Source organism: Anser anser, assembly GCF_964211835.1.
Source record: "Anser anser genome assembly, chromosome: 1".
NCBI lineage: Eukaryota > Metazoa > Chordata > Aves > Anseriformes > Anatidae > Anser > Anser anser.
Genome location: NC_139720.1, coordinates 59132134 through 59151749, shown reverse-complemented (window position 1 = coordinate 59151749; position 19616 = coordinate 59132134). Strand labels below are relative to the sequence as shown.

The 19616-nt window shown below is 46.6% G+C and overlaps 1 protein-coding gene across 2 annotated transcripts in view; it reads left to right on the top strand.

Annotated features, from left to right (window-relative positions):
• The first annotated feature begins 2129 nt into the window (after positions 1 to 2129).
• The window catches only part of CHST11 (carbohydrate sulfotransferase 11), a 170338-nt gene continuing 152851 nt past the window's right edge, over positions 2130 to 19616 (top strand). The window contains exon 1 of one of the 2 annotated variants that reach the window (XM_083846609.1): positions 2130 to 2480. In XM_083846609.1, coding sequence (XP_083702735.1) covers positions 2378 to 2480 — 103 coding nt within the window. In that variant the 5' untranslated portion in view covers positions 2130 to 2377. Of the gene's footprint in view, positions 2496 to 19616 lie in introns of both variants that reach the window. The other variant, XM_083846608.1, reaches the window with a different exon arrangement.

Here is a 19616-nt window from a genome sequence, read left to right as displayed (position 1 = left end):
CTCTTTTGCTCTTTCCTGTAGGAAATCCAAAGTACAGGTGTCTGAGTGTCAAAACAAACAAACAAACAAAACCAACCACCACCACTACAAAACGAAAACAAACCTGCTGTATTTCATCATTGTCCTAACTCACTGGACATTAAAAAGGATGCCATAGTTTGAAACTGACATAGATGCTGCAAGCATGAGCATGAATGTTAATCTTGTAATTTTCAGTTTATGTAATGAAGGTATTGCTTTTACAATTCTCTTATAATAAGGCTATTGGCAACACAGCTGGTTTTTTTTTCCCCTGCTGCTCTGAAATGCTACATCTTTCCATTGTAGGGTGATGTCCAGAAGAAGAGAGTAACTATTGTTAAGCCACACTGAGTAACAGACCACCTTCTCCAGCAGTGTGGAGCATTTCTCTTTGCACATGTTACTTGCCTGAGTACTGAATCCTTGGCTTCTGCCCTCATCCCTTGGTGTCTTAGCCACGTTTCTGGATACAGGCTAGTTCTTCCTGTTAAAATACTGCAGTTGCTGTTGTACTGGTGTGTGTGTACTGAGGGATGCATACTGAAATGCCAGGCTGTGCTTCTGGTTGGCTTTTATTGACTGACTTCGTCACTTTGGTGTGTTACGTATTAGAAGTACTTCTCTCTGTAGTGATTTTGGTAGAAGGCTTTTGTGTCACTTTTGAGGTTTGGATTTAAAAGAGGAAAAATCTATTTAAAATTTCTTTTACGTTAGGATGACACTGCATATCAAAACTGCTAAAAGAAAAATCTACAGAAAGTAAGCAAAATTGAGTATTTTCTCATTAAGGCAACTCCATGCCAAGCCCACCTAATCTCTACTCTGTCACAGACGTCTAGACAAATGGTTTATCCTTTAGATAAAAAGCCTTTTTATGTCTGAATGGAAAGCCCCCATGACTTTAGCTGTTTCTGTCACAATTACCCAGGAAGGAATACTCACACTTCTTGTTTGTTTTTGTTTTTCTGGCTTAAACTGTTTTATCCTACCTGCTTCCCAGCCTCCAGCTTTGGGCTGGGTCTGTTTAGGGCTATTTTCATTTTAAAGACCTCTTCCAACCCCCCCAGAAGAACAGACAGAAATCTGGAGGGGAAAAAAAAATCCTTTTACCCGTGAAGATGGTATCAGCAAAAGGATTTTCACTTTAGCACGAGGAAAAGCAGTAGCAAACTACTGTTGGGGTGCAGCGGGAGAACAAAGGGACTGATTAACACGAGGACTTGTGGACTTTGTATTAATTCTCAGATGTACTTTTAAACACCTGTGTAGTCCTGAGCAAGCGGGAGATCCCAGTTTGGAAGCCCTACGGTGTGGTTAGCGGAAAACCTTGTCCAGGACTTGGCCGTGCACTGTGGCCTGCCGCAACCCCTTGGCGTGACACGGGGAGCGGAGGCCCTGGCACCCCAACCCCTTGGTGTGACGTGGAGGTCCTGGGACCCCAACGCTCCTGTGGACCCCTTGGGGCCGTTTTGTTCCCTCACACGCAGCTCTTCTGCCTTCCTCCCGCGCACAGCCGGGCGCCCCGTGGCCTGCCGGCGCGCTCCGCCCGCCCTGAGGCGTGCTGCCGAGGGGCACCGTGAGGGAAGCGCCCTCGTGTCCCACGGGTTTAACTGCGACACCCGACGCCTGGCGCTAACGCCCCAACCCCGCCGCGGTTGCGGCAGCCAGGTGGCAGCGCTGACGGGGGGATGACTCAGTGCTACCGAAAGCCGGCGGTTACGCCGCTTATAAACATTCGCAGCCGCCAGCCGGCGCGGCGGCGAGGCGATGACAAAGAGCGGCTACCAACGGGAGCCTTACATAACGCCAGGGGAGGCGCTCGGGGCTGGCAGCGGGCGCTACCCCGGGGGACCGCGGAGCTTCCTCACGGACGGGGCCAAGCTCGGCGCCCGCCGCCCCCTCCCTCAGCGCCGCCGCCGCCCGCTGGCCCCCGGCCGTTGCGGCGCCCCTCGGGGCAGCGCGGCGCGTCCCCGCCCGCCTCCCGCCCGCAGCTGCCGCCGCCGCCGCCGCCGCCGGGCGGGACCATCTCTCCCCTCGGCGCGGGGGGGGGAGCGCTCCGCCCCGGCTCCCCGCCCGGCCCGCCTCCCCCCTCGCGCGGCGCAGAGCGCCCCTCCGCCTAGCGCGCCGCGTGGTCACGCCCAGCGCAGGCATTAGCGCCCCCCGCTGCGGGGCGCGGGCGCCCGGGCATCCTCCGGCACGGCGGCGGCGGCTGCGGCTCCTCCTGCCCGGCTCGGCTCGGCTCGGCTCGGCTCGGCTCTGCCCGGCTCGGGGCTCGGCTCGGGCACCGGCGCACCGCCGCCCCCCCCCCTTCCCCACCCACCCGCTCTCCCTCCCTCCCGCGCCGCCGGGCAACGCCATGAAGCCGGCGGTGCTGGAAGTAATGAGGATGAACCGGGTGTGCAGGATGGTCCTGGTCACGTCCGTGGGCTCCTTCATCCTCGTCATCTTCTACTTCCAAAGTACGTTGCACCCAGGTACGGCACCGCCACCGGCACCGCCGCCAAACCTTCCCCCCCCCCCCCCCCCCCCCACTCCCGGGGGCAGGTGGCGGCCGGCCACGGGTCGCGGCTGCCGGCAGCGCTGCGGCACGGACGGGGCTCCGCGGGGAACTTCCCGCGGCGGGGAGCAAAGTTTGGCGGCTCGCCTCTTTTTTTTTTTTTTTTTTTATCTCTTTTCTTTTTAATTTTAACCTGCGGCGGGACGAGGAGCGGAGTTGGACGGAGCGGCGGCAGCCGGGGCTGTGCCTCCATCCCCGCATCCTCTGCGGCTCGGCCCGGCTCGGTTCGGCTCTGCCCGGCTCGGTTTGGCTCGGTTCGGCTCGGCCCGGCTCGGTTCGGCTCTGCCCGGCCCTCGGGGGCCGCACCCCGCGTGGTCCTGCTGCCGATCCCCCCGACGTGGGGCTGGGTCCTGGAAACTTCGCACCGCGCCCGACCGCAGCCAGGGTCCGAGCCCTGCCGGTCCCTAAAGCTGCCGGTCCTTAAAGCTGCCCCTCCGAGCCGTGCCGGTCCTTAAAGCTGCCCCTCCGAGCCGTGCCGGTCCGCCCCAGCCGCCCCGACCCCTTTTGTAGCGGACCCTACGCCCGGCCGAGGGAGCGGTGCCCCTCGACGGCAGCCCCCGGCCGTGCCCGTCGCCTCCTGGCAGTGCGAGGGGCAAAGGGGGGCGAAGGGAAAAGGAGGTGCTCAGCACGCCTCCGTCCTCCCCCGGTTGTCGCTACCGGGCTGTAGTCGCTTAAAAATTCACCTTCCTTAAAGTTTTGGGAGCTGCGAAGCGCGGAGGCTTGGCGAGCGGCTGCGGTGAGGAGGCAGCGGGTCCTCTGTGCTGCGGCGAGGTCAAGTCTTGTTTCCAAGTCTTGTTTGGTGCTTTTCTGTCAGCTGCCTGCTCCTCTCAGGTCGGTGTCATTCGCTCCATGAACGCGCTCTCTCAGGGTGCCCGTCTGTGTCCGTACCTGCCGATTCTTTGGGAAGATCGGCGTGTTTTTTCTTCCCTGCTCCATCTCCTCCGTGCTCGCCGGCGTCGCAAGGAGTGCTCAGCCCTCAGCAGAGCTGGGGAAGGCTTTATCCGAGGGCTCCGAGCACCGTGCAAACCAGATAGCTGTAACACAGCTTTACAAATTTAATAAAAGTATGAGTCTTTGCGTTGACTGCGTTCCACAGGCATTATAGTTTGCATGCGTATTCAGAAAATTTGGCTAAGAGTTGTCTTTCTCCCCTAGTTTCGGAAGAATTGTACTGCTGGAACAAAAACTCAGCATGCAGTAAGCGGGAGATTAAATTAAATGTTTCGTTGTGAATTTTTGAGTATATAAAAATTGCCTTAAAAGAATTCTCAATACGCTCTATTGCTAACTGCTGAAGGTTATGGCTTTATATTCGTGCTGTTGTGGAACTATAAATAGGTTGAGATTTCGATACAATTCAAAGGATTTGCCATAAACTCTGAGGTGAGAGCGTGATGCTGTGAAATCAGGGGGAGGATGAACTGCACCCGTCTTCCACTGGACACGTTTCTAGGTTGTTAGTGTGTGTGGAATAGGTCTGGAAATAAATGCAACCAGAACCCCTCCATCTCTGTTGTACCTTTTTGATCATAACTAATTCTGCTTCTCTTTTAAAGTGGTCTGTTGCTGTAGTGGAAACTGCTAGAAATCTATCAAACTCTAATCTGGACTGACGCGTAGCGCGGTCAGTCAGTTGGCGTGCAGTTCGTGAAGCTTAGACAGCTATTTTCACCAGGTTTCTATCATATGGTTGTATATGTTACTGCCTCGTGGTGCAGACGGTAGGCTAACGTGGTGTTGTTGGAGGGAGGCAGCGATCTTGGGAGTGCGGCATGCATCAGGTAGCAGATCCGTTTGGGAGATTGTCAGCATCCTTATTTCCGTGCACGTCAATAACCCTTCTTGCTGTATCCCTAAATTCATGGGAGTTGAGCCCCTGGCCAAGGGCAAGTCAGGCGCGATGGGACTGAAGGTGTTAAAACCTCTCAAAATCTTGCCGGTACCCCTTTGGTAGCTGAGGGTGTTTGAAATTTTAGCTGCTTCGCACTGGAGCATGCGCCTTGGGAAGGCAGCAGGAGGGAGCTGACTCAGACCCTGGGCTGCCACCGGCCGCTGGTGCTGGAAGTTCACAGCGCTTTGTAAGACAGGATCCCTGCGGTCAGAATTAGCTGAAAAATTTCTACCCGAGCTTTTTGGATGGAAAATAAGGTCTTCGGTTAAGTTCTTTGCAAGAACTGTCAGCTCTTTATTCAAAATCTGGCAATTTCTTCACCCCCTCAGTTCTCCTGGTGAATTTTAGGAAACTCGTTCTCTGCCTACAGAGCTTCCCAAACAACTTTGGGTGTGATGCAGGGTGGGTGAAAGATGCTGAGAGGCCGTCAAATGATGAGCCCAGTGCCCCTCAGGGACAGGGCAAACTCTTCATTTGTTAGGCGGGCATTTTCCGTTTTAGAAAGTCTGAATGTCTTGCTAGACATCTGAATCTCTTGCTAGAACCGTTTCAATACCAGCAACAGCGAAAAGTTGCCCCTGCTGGCGGATTTTTCCATTGGAGTAGGTGAATGGGGAAACTGACAGCTAATGGAAGACTTTCTCGGGGAAAAGGAAAAGGGAAGGTGCCTGCTCTTACCCTTACCTTCGCGACAGAACTTGGTGCCGTGTCCCTGCACGGTATCGCAAATAGCAGCGTACTGGAGGGGGGTCAGGTGCTTTTGACACGTTGTTCATTTTGGCTCCACAGCAGTTCTCCGTTGGGAAGCCAGCGGTAAGCGTGCTGTCCGGTGAACGCATCTCTGCAAGGCGCGACTTTTGGCAGAGGTTAACTACTCGCTGGGGGACCCACCCGCCCGAAATGGGGTTCCCTGACCGGTCTCCGGTGGGGAAGGGTGAGCAGTGCTGCTCTGTGGCGCTCAGGGGCACTGCAGAGAAAGCTCTGGAGGTGATCCTGGCTCTGTGGCTTGCCTGTGGATTTGGGGGAGGCCAGCTCACTGTTTGCTCCCGGGGGAGGAAATAGCAGCGGGGACTTCTGTGTGTTTTCCTGTTGCCTGTCTAGCCTCTACGAAAGGAAAAAAAAAAAAAAAAAAAAAAAAAAAAAAAAGGACAAAAAGAAATCGTCAACACACCCAAATGCAAAAACATGTTCTTCAGTATTTGCCTTAGCTGGACATAGTAAAGGTTTTTTGATATTCACAGGTCCTTGCTCAGAATATTTCCCCCACGCACTAACTGCAGCACTGAGTGAAACCTGGTTATCTTCTGTCTGCATACAGTGGGTCGGCCCTAGGATTTTATATGGCAGCTGACCACAGTCGCACGTGCTGCTTTTCTGATGAAATCAGTTCACCCACTAGCCCTCGGCCTGCCTAAGCTTTCACAGTTTGCCTTCTGCATGCAGCCCAGCTGCGGCGAGCGGGACCGTGCCTCCAGGAGTGCTCGCAGGAGCTGCTGGGCCGGGGCAGGAGCAGGGGCAGGCAGTGTGCTGGGATCCTCCGTGAGGGAAAATACCAGAGAGGTAGAATAGCTAAGAGTGTCTTTTCTTTTTTTTTTAATGTTTTTTACCTGAGATGCATTTTTATTCTAAATCTGTTTTTTTCCCCCTTGTGTTGTTTTCACTGCAGACCGGAATGCTTTTGCTCCATTTCTCATCTCCTGATTTTGACTCGTACAATTCTCCCGTGAATGCTAACAAAGGTTAGGTCCTCGGACTGGCCTCCAGTCCCTGATCGTCTTAGTTACTCTTGTAGCGCTGTCTGATTGATAGCTGCTTGGTCCTTACAGAAGGCTGCTGTCTACCTTTGTTCAAATGTCAGAACAGCTCAGATCACATGAGATATTTTTTTTTTCTTTGTCTGATGACAAGCTCATTATTGGTCTTGATGGGAGACTGAAAATCAATGCAGCAGTCTCCTGTCTTGCAACTGCTCCACTCTTTCTCCCCTGCTTATAAAGGGGAAGGAGACTTGCAAAGCAGTGGGTGTGTGGCATTCCTTCGATGGACCCCGTATACTGGCTTTAAATTATTCTGTTTGGGGTGCTGGGAGATGGAGTTCATTTGACAGCCACAAGAATCTGGCCCTCATTTAATTGCATACGATGAAATCCGTCCCCCAGTCGCAGGCAGAAGCCCCGCTGTGCGCCGGCGAGGGGGCTGTGCTGTATTCCTTTGTCGGTGCCCCTGTAAGGTTTTCATTGATTTCTACGGGACTGCATGATCAGTGTGAGCAAACTCGCTCGGGTCCCCCTTCTCAAAGGTACCAGTAGGCTGGAAGTGCTCTAAGTTAACTGCTCTCTGTGTCTTCTGAAAGTCTTCCTCGTTAGTGAATATTAAACTTACCAGAAGGGCAGCTCTTTCTGTCTCAGTACATACAAGTATAGCTTATTTGCAACAACTGCTTGCTGACCTTTAGAAATAAAAATCTGTTTCTGAATGTATTCAAGCCAAAATTGCCTGTCACTGTCCACAGTAAGGTCTTACTAAACGGTAGTTTATCAGAACGTTTATTACTCCACAATTACCATTTCTGCAATGCGGATTTGTGTAAGCTTTCAATGTTTTTATTACTCTTAATTAATACCAAGGAAACTGTCTGCTGACTTCCATAGCAGTGTTCAACTCTGTTCACAGACATAAAACTGTCACGACTTGGGCAAAGTCTAAATTTTTCAGAGATAAAACGTCAATGTGAGTGGAAACTTTTTTCCTGTAGGATTAAACAAAGCAGTATGATGCGGTATAAATGCCCAGTGCTTTTTATGGAAAAAAATTATACAGCTGATCAGGTGCAACTAGGATTTCAATTTTCTCTCTGTATAGGGTGAGCATCTTTCTGATTTCTTACATCGTTTCCACTGTTTTCTAGGAGTGACGGGTAGTTTATCTTATACTGGGCCATGTCACTAAGTCTAAAAATGGTTTAGAGAAATTGGAAAAAAAGTGAGATCCATGTTACTCTTCCCGAAGTCAGCACTCCTGTGTTTTGTTTGACTCTGTGGCCAGACGTACGGCATCAAATCCTGCCTGACAAAGCAGCTTCAGTTGTCCTTGCATGAATGTCATTCTAGTACAGTTTTTTTTTTTTCCTCTCAAGCCTTTTGGGCTAATGCATATGTATTATGTATCAACTCTAAGGTGATCCTGAGGGAGTTAGGAACAGGGCTGGGGACACAAGGGTTTGAATCTGATTTTTTTTTTTTTTTTTGGATTGTTCATGTTGTTCAAGGCAAGTATTTGAATTCAGTGTGTGACTTGTCTAAGTGTCAACATATATAAAATCAAGTGCGGATGTGTGGTTGAAGGGCCCCGCTCAAATCAATGAAGGGAAAGACTCCTTTCACGTTAAGGAAATAAAATTAAATTCAGGAATTTTATATTTGTGCAGACCTGACGTGTCTGGGATGAAGACGGATATATGTCTGTGGTAGGTCACTTAGATTCGGTAAGCACATACTGCGTTACGAGGATAATGCTTCAAAGCACGTTCATACTTCTGCTGGATGTTCCTATTCCCTGTGGAGCCCATTCACGTACGATCTTTGTGGATTAAGTAGGTATTTGTCCTTACAGTAGTAATTCAAAATGTAGAGTTTGGTTAATTCCTCCTTATTTGTGTTTCAGTATCCAAATTATAGATAACATCCCTTTGTTGCGGGCAGAATGCTTGCATGTGACAAAGTGGTGTTTCTGGCACAAGCCTCGTGCTCTAAGCAGAAGACGCGACCACCAGAGACTGCGGCGCACCAAGGAGAGAACACGGTTCCTAATTATCTCTGGCACATGCCTCTAGACAGAGGGATTTTCTCGGATTCCAATTCTGTGGATGTAATCAGCGGAGGATGCAGCGTGTTCCTCTTTCGTGTAATTGTTTGGCACCTGAAACTAGGATTTCATGAATAAATCAAAATCCTACAACCTATACGCTTGGACTCTGTATAGCTTCTTTGCATGATGCTGTTATCCCCCATTTTTCATTTAACGCCAGACCAGTGAATGTGGTTTGTTGTCTTGACCTCTCCCCATGCTCCTTAGAAAGGAGGGGTCGGAGAGACTCTGGAGTAGATCCGTTCCCTCCCATCAAGCTGCAGCTATAGGTTTCCTGATGAGTGTTAGATATCCCCTCCTTCCCTGCTGTCCTGGGGGCTGTCTCTCTGGCTGTAGCACCACAAGGAAGGGCGTAATGAAAGGCCACCAGCACACAAATAATAAGCATGCTTCTGGATAAGGAATAAGTGTGCCAGGAGTCAGGGGGGTGACCATCCCAAGCGTACGTCCCCTGTTCTGCCCTTTCTGTGATACCCTGTTCAGTCCCTGCAGGCTGCTGGGGGGGCCCTCACATCGTACATGTGGATTGCAGGTATGTCTTTGGGAGCTGGCATGTGTTTCTCGCTCCACTTGTGCAGACCTGGCATGTGCAGCAAGCAAACTTGGTATCTGTATGAGTCAGAGAGGTTTCTCTGTATTAAAGAAGTTTTCTTGCATTATGTATTTCATGTTTAAATATTCAGTTAGCTTTTATTTTAAACTGATGTGCTCTTTTTGGTTGCTCTTTGCACCTTGTCCGGTATTTGCAATGAAAGTAGACCACAGCTTTGCTTTTAGCCTTATTAATTTTGCACATTAGAAAAGAGGTCTTAAAGAGGCATTAATGTGTAGCTTGTAAAGCCTCAGAAGGGAATGTTATTTAAAAGAAATAAAATTAGATGGCTGCCAATGGAAACTCTGGAGTAAAAAATCATTAGAGTGTTCAGAGTGACACTGAAGTTAGATTTGTAATCTAATTTGCTGGGGGAGGGGGGAATCTCTGGCTCAAAATCTTTGGTTTTAAAAAAGCTGAGCATGAGCATTTGTAAAATGCTGATTTAAAATCAGACGGCTGCCCATGCAAGTGTGTCTATGTGCATGCCCGCCCACCCACCCATCCTCCCCACCCTCCAAACTGTAATTGGGCTGAAATTGGCAGCCCAGGTAACCCAAATGCATTGACTGATGAAGTGCAAACCCTTTTCTGCTAAGATTGCCATTGTAAGGAGTGTGGAGTTCTTTGTCAGTAAAAGAAATCCCAGAAGTGCCAAGGGCTTTGTAATTTTTACTAATTGAAACGTGTACTTGGTGTGGTTTCTCCGTTCTGTTATTTCTTCTCAACTTACACAATGTATGGAAACATCCAGCTTGAGAGAAGTAATGTTTTTGTGAATTCTTTAAGCTGTGGAAGAGCACTTTTTTTTTTTTTTTGTGGGAGTATCAGTGTGAACAGTAGCAGTGTCTTTCTGAGGTAGCCTTCATGTTATTCGTGCCAGGCTGTAGACACTGAAGGATGTCTTTGCACCCTTTGCTATCAATCACTGCTGCAGTGATTTCACACTCCTATGAAAGAACTTGCAAGAAGGTTCTGGGGGAAATGGAAAAGACAAACAATGCAATCAGCAGCATTTCTCATGGCACTGCGGTTTCAGGGGTTTGGGGGAGGCTAACTATATCCAGCTAATGGACGTAGGTGGACTGCAACGTAGAAAAACAGGTGGGAAATGATCGCATCCGGTGAACATCTGCTCTTAGTTTCTTACAATGAGAAGTAGCCTTAGTTTCAAGAGTGTGAGTGAAGTGATCTGCATGTGGTTTTGTGGGATGAGGGCCCTTACTTTGTCCTCTGGTAGGTGAAGGAGGAGGTTATGGCTGCTCTAGGCTGTCCTTGTTCTGCAGGGGATCTGCTGCGGCTTTCAGTGTTGTGTACAGGCTGAGAGTCATTGTCTCAGGCTGAAAGATGCTGTCCGTAGTAATCTTAATATCAAAAGATTGTCTCTCTTCATGCCACAGGGTTGGGAGACATTGGTTTGTAATTGCAGAGTCCACACAAGGAATAAAAGGCTCTGTTTGGTTTCAGTCCACTTCTCAAACACCTAGAGCTCTGTACAAAGCAGAGAACTATATATATATTTTTTCTTCTAGCTTGTTTAATTTTAAAAACCAACGCTTTCTATTCACATCTATTTTTTAAAAGATGTTCTGAGAATTCAAGACATATTTTGTAAACAGTAAAAACTGTGGGGTTCAGGGCCCTCAGAGTAATGCTTTCTAAACTCACTTAACAAATGGCATATTTTGTGGCTAGTAACCTTCATATTGTTTTTTGGCTAATAAGTGATTATATAAGCAGGTCAAAAAGTTGTAAATGGATAACTTGTAGGGATTTTTGGCTTAGGGAAGGTAGACATATAATTAATAAGGTGGTTATAATTGGATCCTATGGATGATCTCTGCTGTAATACCTTGTCTTAAAACGAAGAGCCTTTGGTAGTTAAAATCCTTTTAAAGACTATTTGCATTACTGTGCTTTACAGTTGATTGGAATGCATCCAGAACCAAACTGTCTGTATTATCTTAAGTGACCCGATGTGGAATAGCATATTCTGCGCCCACAGTGGTGTGTACCAGGAACTGGATATGTCCTTCTAGTAAACTGTGTTTTCACAGCCCATGCTTGAAGTGAGAGAGAAGAATTTATAGTAACTGAGGGGGAGGGAAGTAACACTTTTTAAACACTTAGTGATTAATAAAATGTGCCCTTTGTGGTCATAAGTCTAAAACTGAAAAAGTCTATCTTCATTATATGCTTTGGTCTCGATTAGCTGCTAAAATAAATTTGAGTTCCCAGATGGGTATGAATGCTTTATCTTTGGAGTTAAGTGTGCGTATGTGTACATATATGATTATGAAGTAGATGTAACTGCTAATCAAGGGGGACAAATACCCCACAGAATCAGGGTGGCTGTTGGCGCACACACTCTGCCTCAAAAGCGTTGCTGTGATTGATTTAGCAGTTGTTGCAGGGAGTAGGATCGGTCAGCTGGACATTGTGCAGAGTTCCTGCTGCTGTGGCACTGCAAATCATGTGGACCGTGCCTGCTGATCTCTGCCTCTTTGCTTTCCTGCTTTTCTTCCCAAACCAGACTTGGTGGTCCTCTGCGGCAAGTTTGGGGAAGCTCAAATAGGATGAACACAGCTGCCTCCTAGGCTGTTGGGTTTGGGGTTTTGTTTTGGGCAAGCTTTAAGGTTTTATGACTTTTTCTGAAAGAAGTACATTGATGAATGGTTTGAATATGCTGGTGGATTGACTGCACGAGGTCTGCATGATTGCCTGGAGGAGTCAATGGTCACTTTTCAGTTGATTTTAATGAGCGCTCGATCAGGTCTACTGTGCCAGAACGGAGGCTTTCTGAATTGCATAAAGGGCACACGTCCCCTGTGGTGGCAGGGATATTGGATTGCAGGCTTGGGTGCAGCTCTGAACTGTAAATCTGGGCCAGCTCCATTGAATTGATTATATTAATTCTGGATCAAAGCTACTGTAACGAACGGCAGAATTTGTCCCTGTGTGTCCTCCTAAAGAGCAATATACCACAGAATAACAGCTCTGCTTTTCTACTTTCTCATTTATTTGTCCTTCACAGAGTACTTCTGCACTCAAGTGGATGGTGTTTTTTCCCCATAGCGGTACATGCTTGAAGTACTGAAGGGGATACTGTCTATTTTCATCAGTTTCAGTGGAAACAACATTGACAGATAAGTTATATGCAGCCATTGCCATGCAAGCCATCAGTATGATCGAAGTTTTCTGGTCTTGCTGCAAGAACTTCTCCATCCTACGCAGAAAAGGCTATTAGTATTTCTGATGCAACAGCAGAACTATAATTGCATTAAAGAAAAAAAAGGCGAAAAAGTTGCAGCTTCTGGAGCCGTTAACTATTTTGAGATAAAACCCTTTTGAGATACTAAATGAGCTGAAATGGATAACTGAAGACAGACATGATTTAATTAAAACTGTTTATATCCGGCTGTCTTGTTCCATCTTCCTTTTTTTTTTTTTTTTTAAACCCATAACAAGTCTTTAAAGGAAGTCTTCCTAGTGAGTCTTTCCATGTTATTCCATGTTATCTTACCTTTTCCTCAGCACTTTTCTTGAAATGTTCCAGAGTGGAGAAATAAGAATTTTGCAGAGGATGCCAGGACAGTTAGCAAAACAAAAATATACACGAGGCCATTATGTCTGAATGATTAGTAACACACAAAGTCTATACATCAGTATAATGTCAGCGACTTACAGCCTCATCTATCCCAAGAATGCTGTAACCAGCACGGTAACACGTTGCTGTGAGAACTCTTTGTGCAACTAGAAATGTGTCTCATTCCCTCCTGTGTGGTTGGGCACCAAGGGAATCAGGCCGTAATTCTTGCACGTCTAAGCTAGCTTGGGTTGTTTCCCATTGCCAATCTTTACATTGACTTTTTTGTCATTCATTTTAGTTTTCTTTGTACTTTTTAGACCTTTTGCTTGTTTCTGTTTTCATTGAGATGTGATACCGAGAGAGACCAAGCAGGATCTATTTCATGCTCCCTTTCCAACTGTGTGGGGATCTTTTGTCATCGGAGTTGTACCTCAGCTGATTTTAACTTGCCAGAAATATTTACGCGTAGTGTACTTCTTCCAGGCAGAAGAAACCTGGAAGTGCTGCTAAGTGTGAAACAATGTGTGTTCTGTATTAGTTAACTGCAAGTCTGTGCTTTCCTGCTGTTTCTGCAATTGAAAATTTTAATTGGCAGCAAGTTAGGAGCGTTATCTCTGGAAGTCTTTGTGTGTTTGGGCCCAAGTCTACATCTTTGGTAGTAATGCTTCGCTTTCATCAGAAGGCTTAAGAATGTTCCACAGAATAGGCCTGTGCTTCTTTTCCACTCTACAGATAAGGAAACCGAGGCATGGCCAGGAAGGATATGTGTGGAGGGACTTGATTAATGGTTTCCCACGAGCTTAATGTCACATCCACTAGTACAGAGAAGCGACATGAATGGTTGTTGCTTCTAATTTTTTCACTGTGTATTGTCTTTATGTTTCTAAACTCTTCTCTGTGTATGCCCTCACAGATGTTAAATGGCCTTTCTTTTCTGGATCAGAAGTTAAAGGCTTGGGAAACCTGGGTTCCCCAGCCAGTTCTTTCCAGCCCCATGCAGACAGCATTTCAGCACCTTGTTCTGTGCTCTCCTTTGTACTGCCTAAGCAACAGGCAGTCATGTCTTCATGAAAGGCTGGTGTCCAGTAGTGTTGAACCCAGGGAAGTAGTTGTCTTGGTGAAAGTGTGATGGCAATGCCATTATACAAACATCTACTGAGTAGTCCTGTTGTAGTTTGGATGTAGACTGAGGTGGAGGCCATGCCTGTGCTTAGAAATCTCTTTCTTGGAATTGCAAGCCTGTCTTCCTCCAGACAGCATTGTGCTTGGACAGCTTTTGCCAGTAAAGGATTTACTCGCTTGCTGATCACTGTAGGTGACAAAAAGGCCTGCCTCATCCCTTTTTCGTTTTGTTTTGGCATTTTGCGCAGGTCTGCTGGAGGTCTTGCCAGCAACTCTTAAGTTTAAAATAACAGCAGCAGCAGCAACAGAACAGACAAAGAAAAGACCATGAGAGAGAAGAGCAAATGTGATTAAATCGTATCCATTTTATGGTCTTGAATGTCACCAAATCTTGGGCGTTGCTCAAGGCTAATGTGCATAATCCACCAGGGTTTTTTTATCACACACCCATGATCAACATCTCTGCACATTAAAACATTGTATCTCTGTAAAGTAAAATATTTTCCCTTTGCTTTGCTTATGTTTACTTTATTACAATTTTAAGGTCACGACTCCTGTCACTTATTTCAAAAAGGTAACATCATTGGTGTATGTGAGGGGCTGCAACCGCTGACTGATGCTTTCTAAAATCCTTCTCTTTTAGACTTCCATGTTCTTTGCGGTGGCTGTGGGATATTGCTGGTGTTCATTCCTTGAGACAGAAGTCTCTGGTGTAGCATTTCTCGAATGTGTTTGCTATTGCCCAGGAATTCCTTGGATTTAAATCTACTATCTTCTTCGGTTACTACAGATGTTTGGGGCTTCAGAAGTAACACTTCATGTAGTGCTGTTCAAGGTGGGAAAGAGATTCTAGTGCCTACTACTTAACATGTTAAAAAGGATTTTTCTGCCTCAGTCTTGCAAACAAAAAAAACCCCTTTCTGTCTGTCCCACTAAAAGTGTGACTGTTTCCCCTAAATGTGTGTGCACAGGACTAGCAGCTGTAACTTATAAACTTCGGTGAGACATTTTGACCAGACAGACCTGTTGTTAGTGCTGCAAGACATACATGAATCCTTTTCTTCCTGTCTTTTCCCTCATCTGCTGATCTGGAAGATTCTGTCCAGCCTCACAGTTGGGCAAGTGTAGCCAAAAATGTACATATGTGTGAAATTCTGAGGTTTGTTTGCTTCTTGCTTATCTGTTGGAGATTAATGTTGCATTAAATTATGAAAAATCTTGTTCTGTCACAAGTTGTGGATGCTATTAAATTGATAGCACACCACATCTGTATTAGAATGTTTAAGGTAAGGGCTACTTCAAAATTTCAATTATAGCCTATATATATATATATATATATGGAGGTTTTCTTTCAAATTTAGCTTCCTTGCTGGAAATAGCAGGGTTGTGTCATGTTTGTCATCTTTTGTAGCTTCAGGCAGTTTTAAGTACTATGTAGTTATGTAGCGAACTGGAAAAATGTAAGCCTATCATCCTTAAGTGGAGGCATGTAGAAACGACACTATGGCCACATCAAATATCTTGTACGTGGAAATTAAAGGAGTTGATTTTTCAGCAGACAACCAGTGTTTACATGTTTAATTTATGTAGTAGCCCTTTCAGTTTCCATCTGTTCCTGTGCCCTTTGGCAAGAGGCCTTGCCATTTTTTAAACGAACAAAGACATTGTCAAGTTCAGGGAATGACTCGGATTTTATTTTACTTGCTGCTTTCTTTGTCTCTGTTAAAAGATGATCCTTAGGGAGAAGAGGTTAACTCCAGAAAGGAGGGGTCTTTGTCTTCCTGGGCTACCCATAATCTGTCACTACAAAACAAGGTTAAGAGGTCAAAATTGCAAGTTAAGCACTTACGACCCTAATGTGTCCCGCTTTCTTGTATGCAAGTGATGCAGCTGCAAGGGGTTCATGCTGTAAATGCACAAGGTCTGAAAACCCAGTGTTTGTATTTCTACATCCATGGCTAAAGCATGGCTTAGATTTCTTTTTAAGGTGTTTCATCCAGATCAGAAGGGGTGCAGAGTTCGGAGTTCACATTCAGATTGCAGGAATCTGATGTGCTGGACATGCAGTGACAACACCGACACATGTAGTAGGGCTGCTCTGAACCCGTGCAGCTCAACATAGGTAGAGGGTAGTCCCAACACAACAGGAAAAGCAAGTTATTGTTGAAAACAGTAACTGGCTACCAAAACTGGTAATTCAGGTAGATGTATTCAAACCCAAGAGTGAGCCTTCAGTTCTGAATTGCTTTGGAGCAGGGTGGTGGGCAGCTACAGACTTCATAGGAGCTGCTTGATACGGATGGAGAGAAAAACTCACACTTGTATTGCTGTTGAAGTAAGGATACATACATCGCTGTCTGTGGCACGGATGAGCCAAGCACAGACTGTCCGTAGCTTCCCACTGTGTTCTTCCGTGTCTATCTCATACCACCTTATACCAACACCATGAGCCCATGCTGCGTTAAGTTGGTCAGCTGCCCTCCTGCCTAGGACGGGCAGATGTCCTGCCCTGCAGGGCGTTAAGCTCAGCTGCTGATGTGGGCAGTGTGAGCTCACAGCATCTGTGTCAGTAGTCTGTTACGCTGGGAGACTTAAGTTGCAGTAAAATGGCCAAATCAAGCAGAATTAATCTCCATCCTAACAACTGCCCACAACCATCCGGGGAGCTGTTAGCAGAGCTAGGAGTTGTGCCTGTGTCACTGTGACCATCTCTGTCCTGGCAACTTGCACATCCCTGTTCTGCTGACATTGCCTAAAGACGTGGGCATTCAGTAATAGGCCTGGGGCTTTATAGGTTAAACCCCTGGTGAATTGTGTTTGTGATTAAACCAGATTCATAAATCATTAGTAAAGCATCTGATATTTTTTGCCTCTTTTAATACTTGAGTCCGGAAGATTTTTACTTTCTGATCAGATAACTTTTACTGAGTTATTTTTACTGCAATTTTGCCTCTGTTTACCCTTTTTCTTTTTATATGGGGGAATATAGGTGTCTGGGAGCAGCAGAAGGTGGGGGCTGCCTCATGAGGGGGTGATGAGATGGGAGTCAAGGGTGAGCCCAGTATGAGGAGTAACCTCACATACGGGGTGCACCCTTGCATATGTGGTGCTCACCCAGAAGAGAGGACTAGCCATAAAAAAGAGTGTGAGGTCCATCCAAGAAGACCAGATGGTAAGCTCTGACATCAGGAGAAAAGGCTGGGCATAGGGCCACCCAAGACATAGGTGCCCAAGCCTAACTTAAATAGAAACCTAGGCTTGTCGATGGGGGGGATGTGGGTGGGGGTTACTAGCAGGACTGGTCAGGGCAACTGAGGTCTGTTGGTACCCTCAGCGCCCTGTCAGGAGGGTAGCTAGCTCATTTTTATGATCTGCTGACTTGAGAGATGCACTTGCTGACTGGAAGCATAGTGTTACCTTATGGAAAAGGGACGCTTGGGAAACTTGGGTTCTCTGGCCAGTTCTTTCCAGCCCCATGCAGACAGCATTTCAGCACCTTGTTCTGTGCTCTCCTTTGTACTACCTAAGCAACAGGCAGTCTTGCCTTCTGCTAGAAAGGTTGTTCTATAGGAGTGTTGAACCCAGAGAAGTAGTTGTCTTGGTGAAAGTGTGATGGCAATGCCATTATACAAACGTCTACTGAGCATTTTGCACAGGTCTGCTGGAGGTCTTGCCAGCAACTCTAAGTTTAAAATAACAACAGCAGCAACAACAGAACAGACAAAGACCATGAGAGAGAAGAGCAAATGTGATAAAACCATATCCATTTTATGGTCTTCCTACGTCATCGAATTTTGGGCATTGTTCAAGGCCAATGTGTTGTGTAATCCACCCATGCTTTTTCACACACACCCATGATTAGCATCTCTGCAAATTAAAGCAGTGTATCTCTGTAAAGTAAAATATTTTCCCCGTGATTGCCTGTCATTACTTTATTACAGTTTTAAGGCCAAAGTTCCTTTGGGCATAGGGCCACCACGAGATAGCTTAAGTTAGGGCTGGGTGCCTTGTGTTGCAGAGGTACCTGGAGACAAACACTAGGCAGTGAGAAGAATTTTGCTGTGCCAGTTGTTCCCTTACCATCATCATAAGAGTTTCATCTGTTTTGCAGATGTAAGGTGTTATGGTTAATCTTTCTTTTTTAGAATTTTCCGGTTTTGGATACTCAATATGAAAATGTTTGAGTGGTGGGTGGGTTTGGGTAGGGAAGCTGTCTCGAAACACATAGGAGTTATAGCCAGGAATATCCCTGGCCTGCTGAGCTGCTACTTCTTCAGACCAGGTGAATTTAGTTATCCTTTGGATGACCAGAACAACATCTGATGTAATCCTGGGATTTGCATCATTGGTACAATATTTTAGCTCATGGTTTGGGAGGAGATGTTAGTAACTGGATAAAAGGTTGGTGGAGTATGAATGTGTCCCTGTCAGCATTAGCTGGTGGTGTGTGTGTGTACTTGGAAGGTCATGGCTTTCGTTGCTTCCTCCTTTTCCGCTGTGAACCCTCTGGCCTCGTTGTCTGGTTTGCTGGCTGTGGTGGTGCTGGCATGCAACCTACAGCAGCGTGCACAAAGTGTCTGTGCCTGCATGCTGCTCCACGCTGGCTGTTCTTAATAGCTGGAGCTGGTGCTTCTTGAGCTGCAACTGGTGGCGAAGCAGGCAAACCTGATCAAAGCACAAGCCTAATCGGGTTTTTAGATCATGCTTTAAAAGCGCTGGATTTTCAAATGCTCCCATTAGCGGGCATTAGTGCTGAGGGGAAAAATGTGACCAGGTAGTTTTTTGAGTCAGAATTGAAGGATAATTAAAAAGATTACTGAACATAATAATATTAACAGAAATGCTGTCCTGAAACGAAGAACACGTGTGAGTGCAGCAGGGAGAGCACATACCGCTGGAGCCTGTGGGTGCACACGGGGTGTGCTGACCCATCGCCCGCAGTTTGATGTTAAGGCAGGAGAACCGTTCTTTCAAGTGCGGGGAAAGGGCACTGCTGGAGCTGTCTGCTGAGGCTTCCTTGCTCCTGGCTGTACAAAAGGTCCGTTTGGAGGGAGGGGATTTTAACTCCAAGGGAGCGACCAGAGGAAAAGGGCATGGATTCAGCCAGGAAAAGGCACCCTAACTTGCAGCAGGTTCCCCTGTGTGCACTGGAATAATAAACTGAGAGATACGATTGTAATTAGTAGTTTACATTTTTATGCCTCTGTCACGTAGCCTGGTGGATATTCTTTTGCAGCGTTGCCTGTCAGTCGGGTGCTTTTCACTCTGCCAGTCGCCTCCGTAGGATTGGGTTATCAGTACTAACAAGTTCTTCAAGTCAAATTGGGAGGTAACAGGCGCGAGTGAGAACAGTTTATCTGCAGCAGTAAGGACAAGTTCCCTGAATTCTCACTTATTTATCACTCTCAGTGCTACTGTGACAGGAATTTCTTAACCTTGTCTTATGAGCACTTAAGCACTTAATATTGCTAGAGAGTGCATTTTATGACACGTTATTAATTAATATTTTTACTGTTTGTGTTTTACTGCTGGTTACTCTTGGCTGTAATTCTGTAATTTCTGTCCTGTGTATGTGTGCTTTTGCCTGCTTTTTTTTCTTTCTTTTTTTTTTTTAAACTCAAATATGTTATTCAGGGGCAATTTCTTAAGGAAGACATTTCCACCTGTGCACCGGGCTTATAAGTGTAAGTAATTACTTGCATTCACTGTGAATTTTCAGCTGCTGTTGGATGAGCACTGAAACTGGCACTACTCCTGCAAAAAGCACTTCCACCCTTTCTGGGCTGCTCAGATCTGTAGTGACATGACAGACCAGTTCAGAAAAGCTGCCCCAGATGAACAGTAATGTTAAGGAAAGTCAGGCTTGTATCCAAAGACAGGATGGCCAGAAAGACTTGGAAGGCATAAGAGAATTTCTTACGAGTTTTCTAGCAAGAGTAACTGAAAAGTGAGATTTGTTTAATATTTTTGTTCTGAT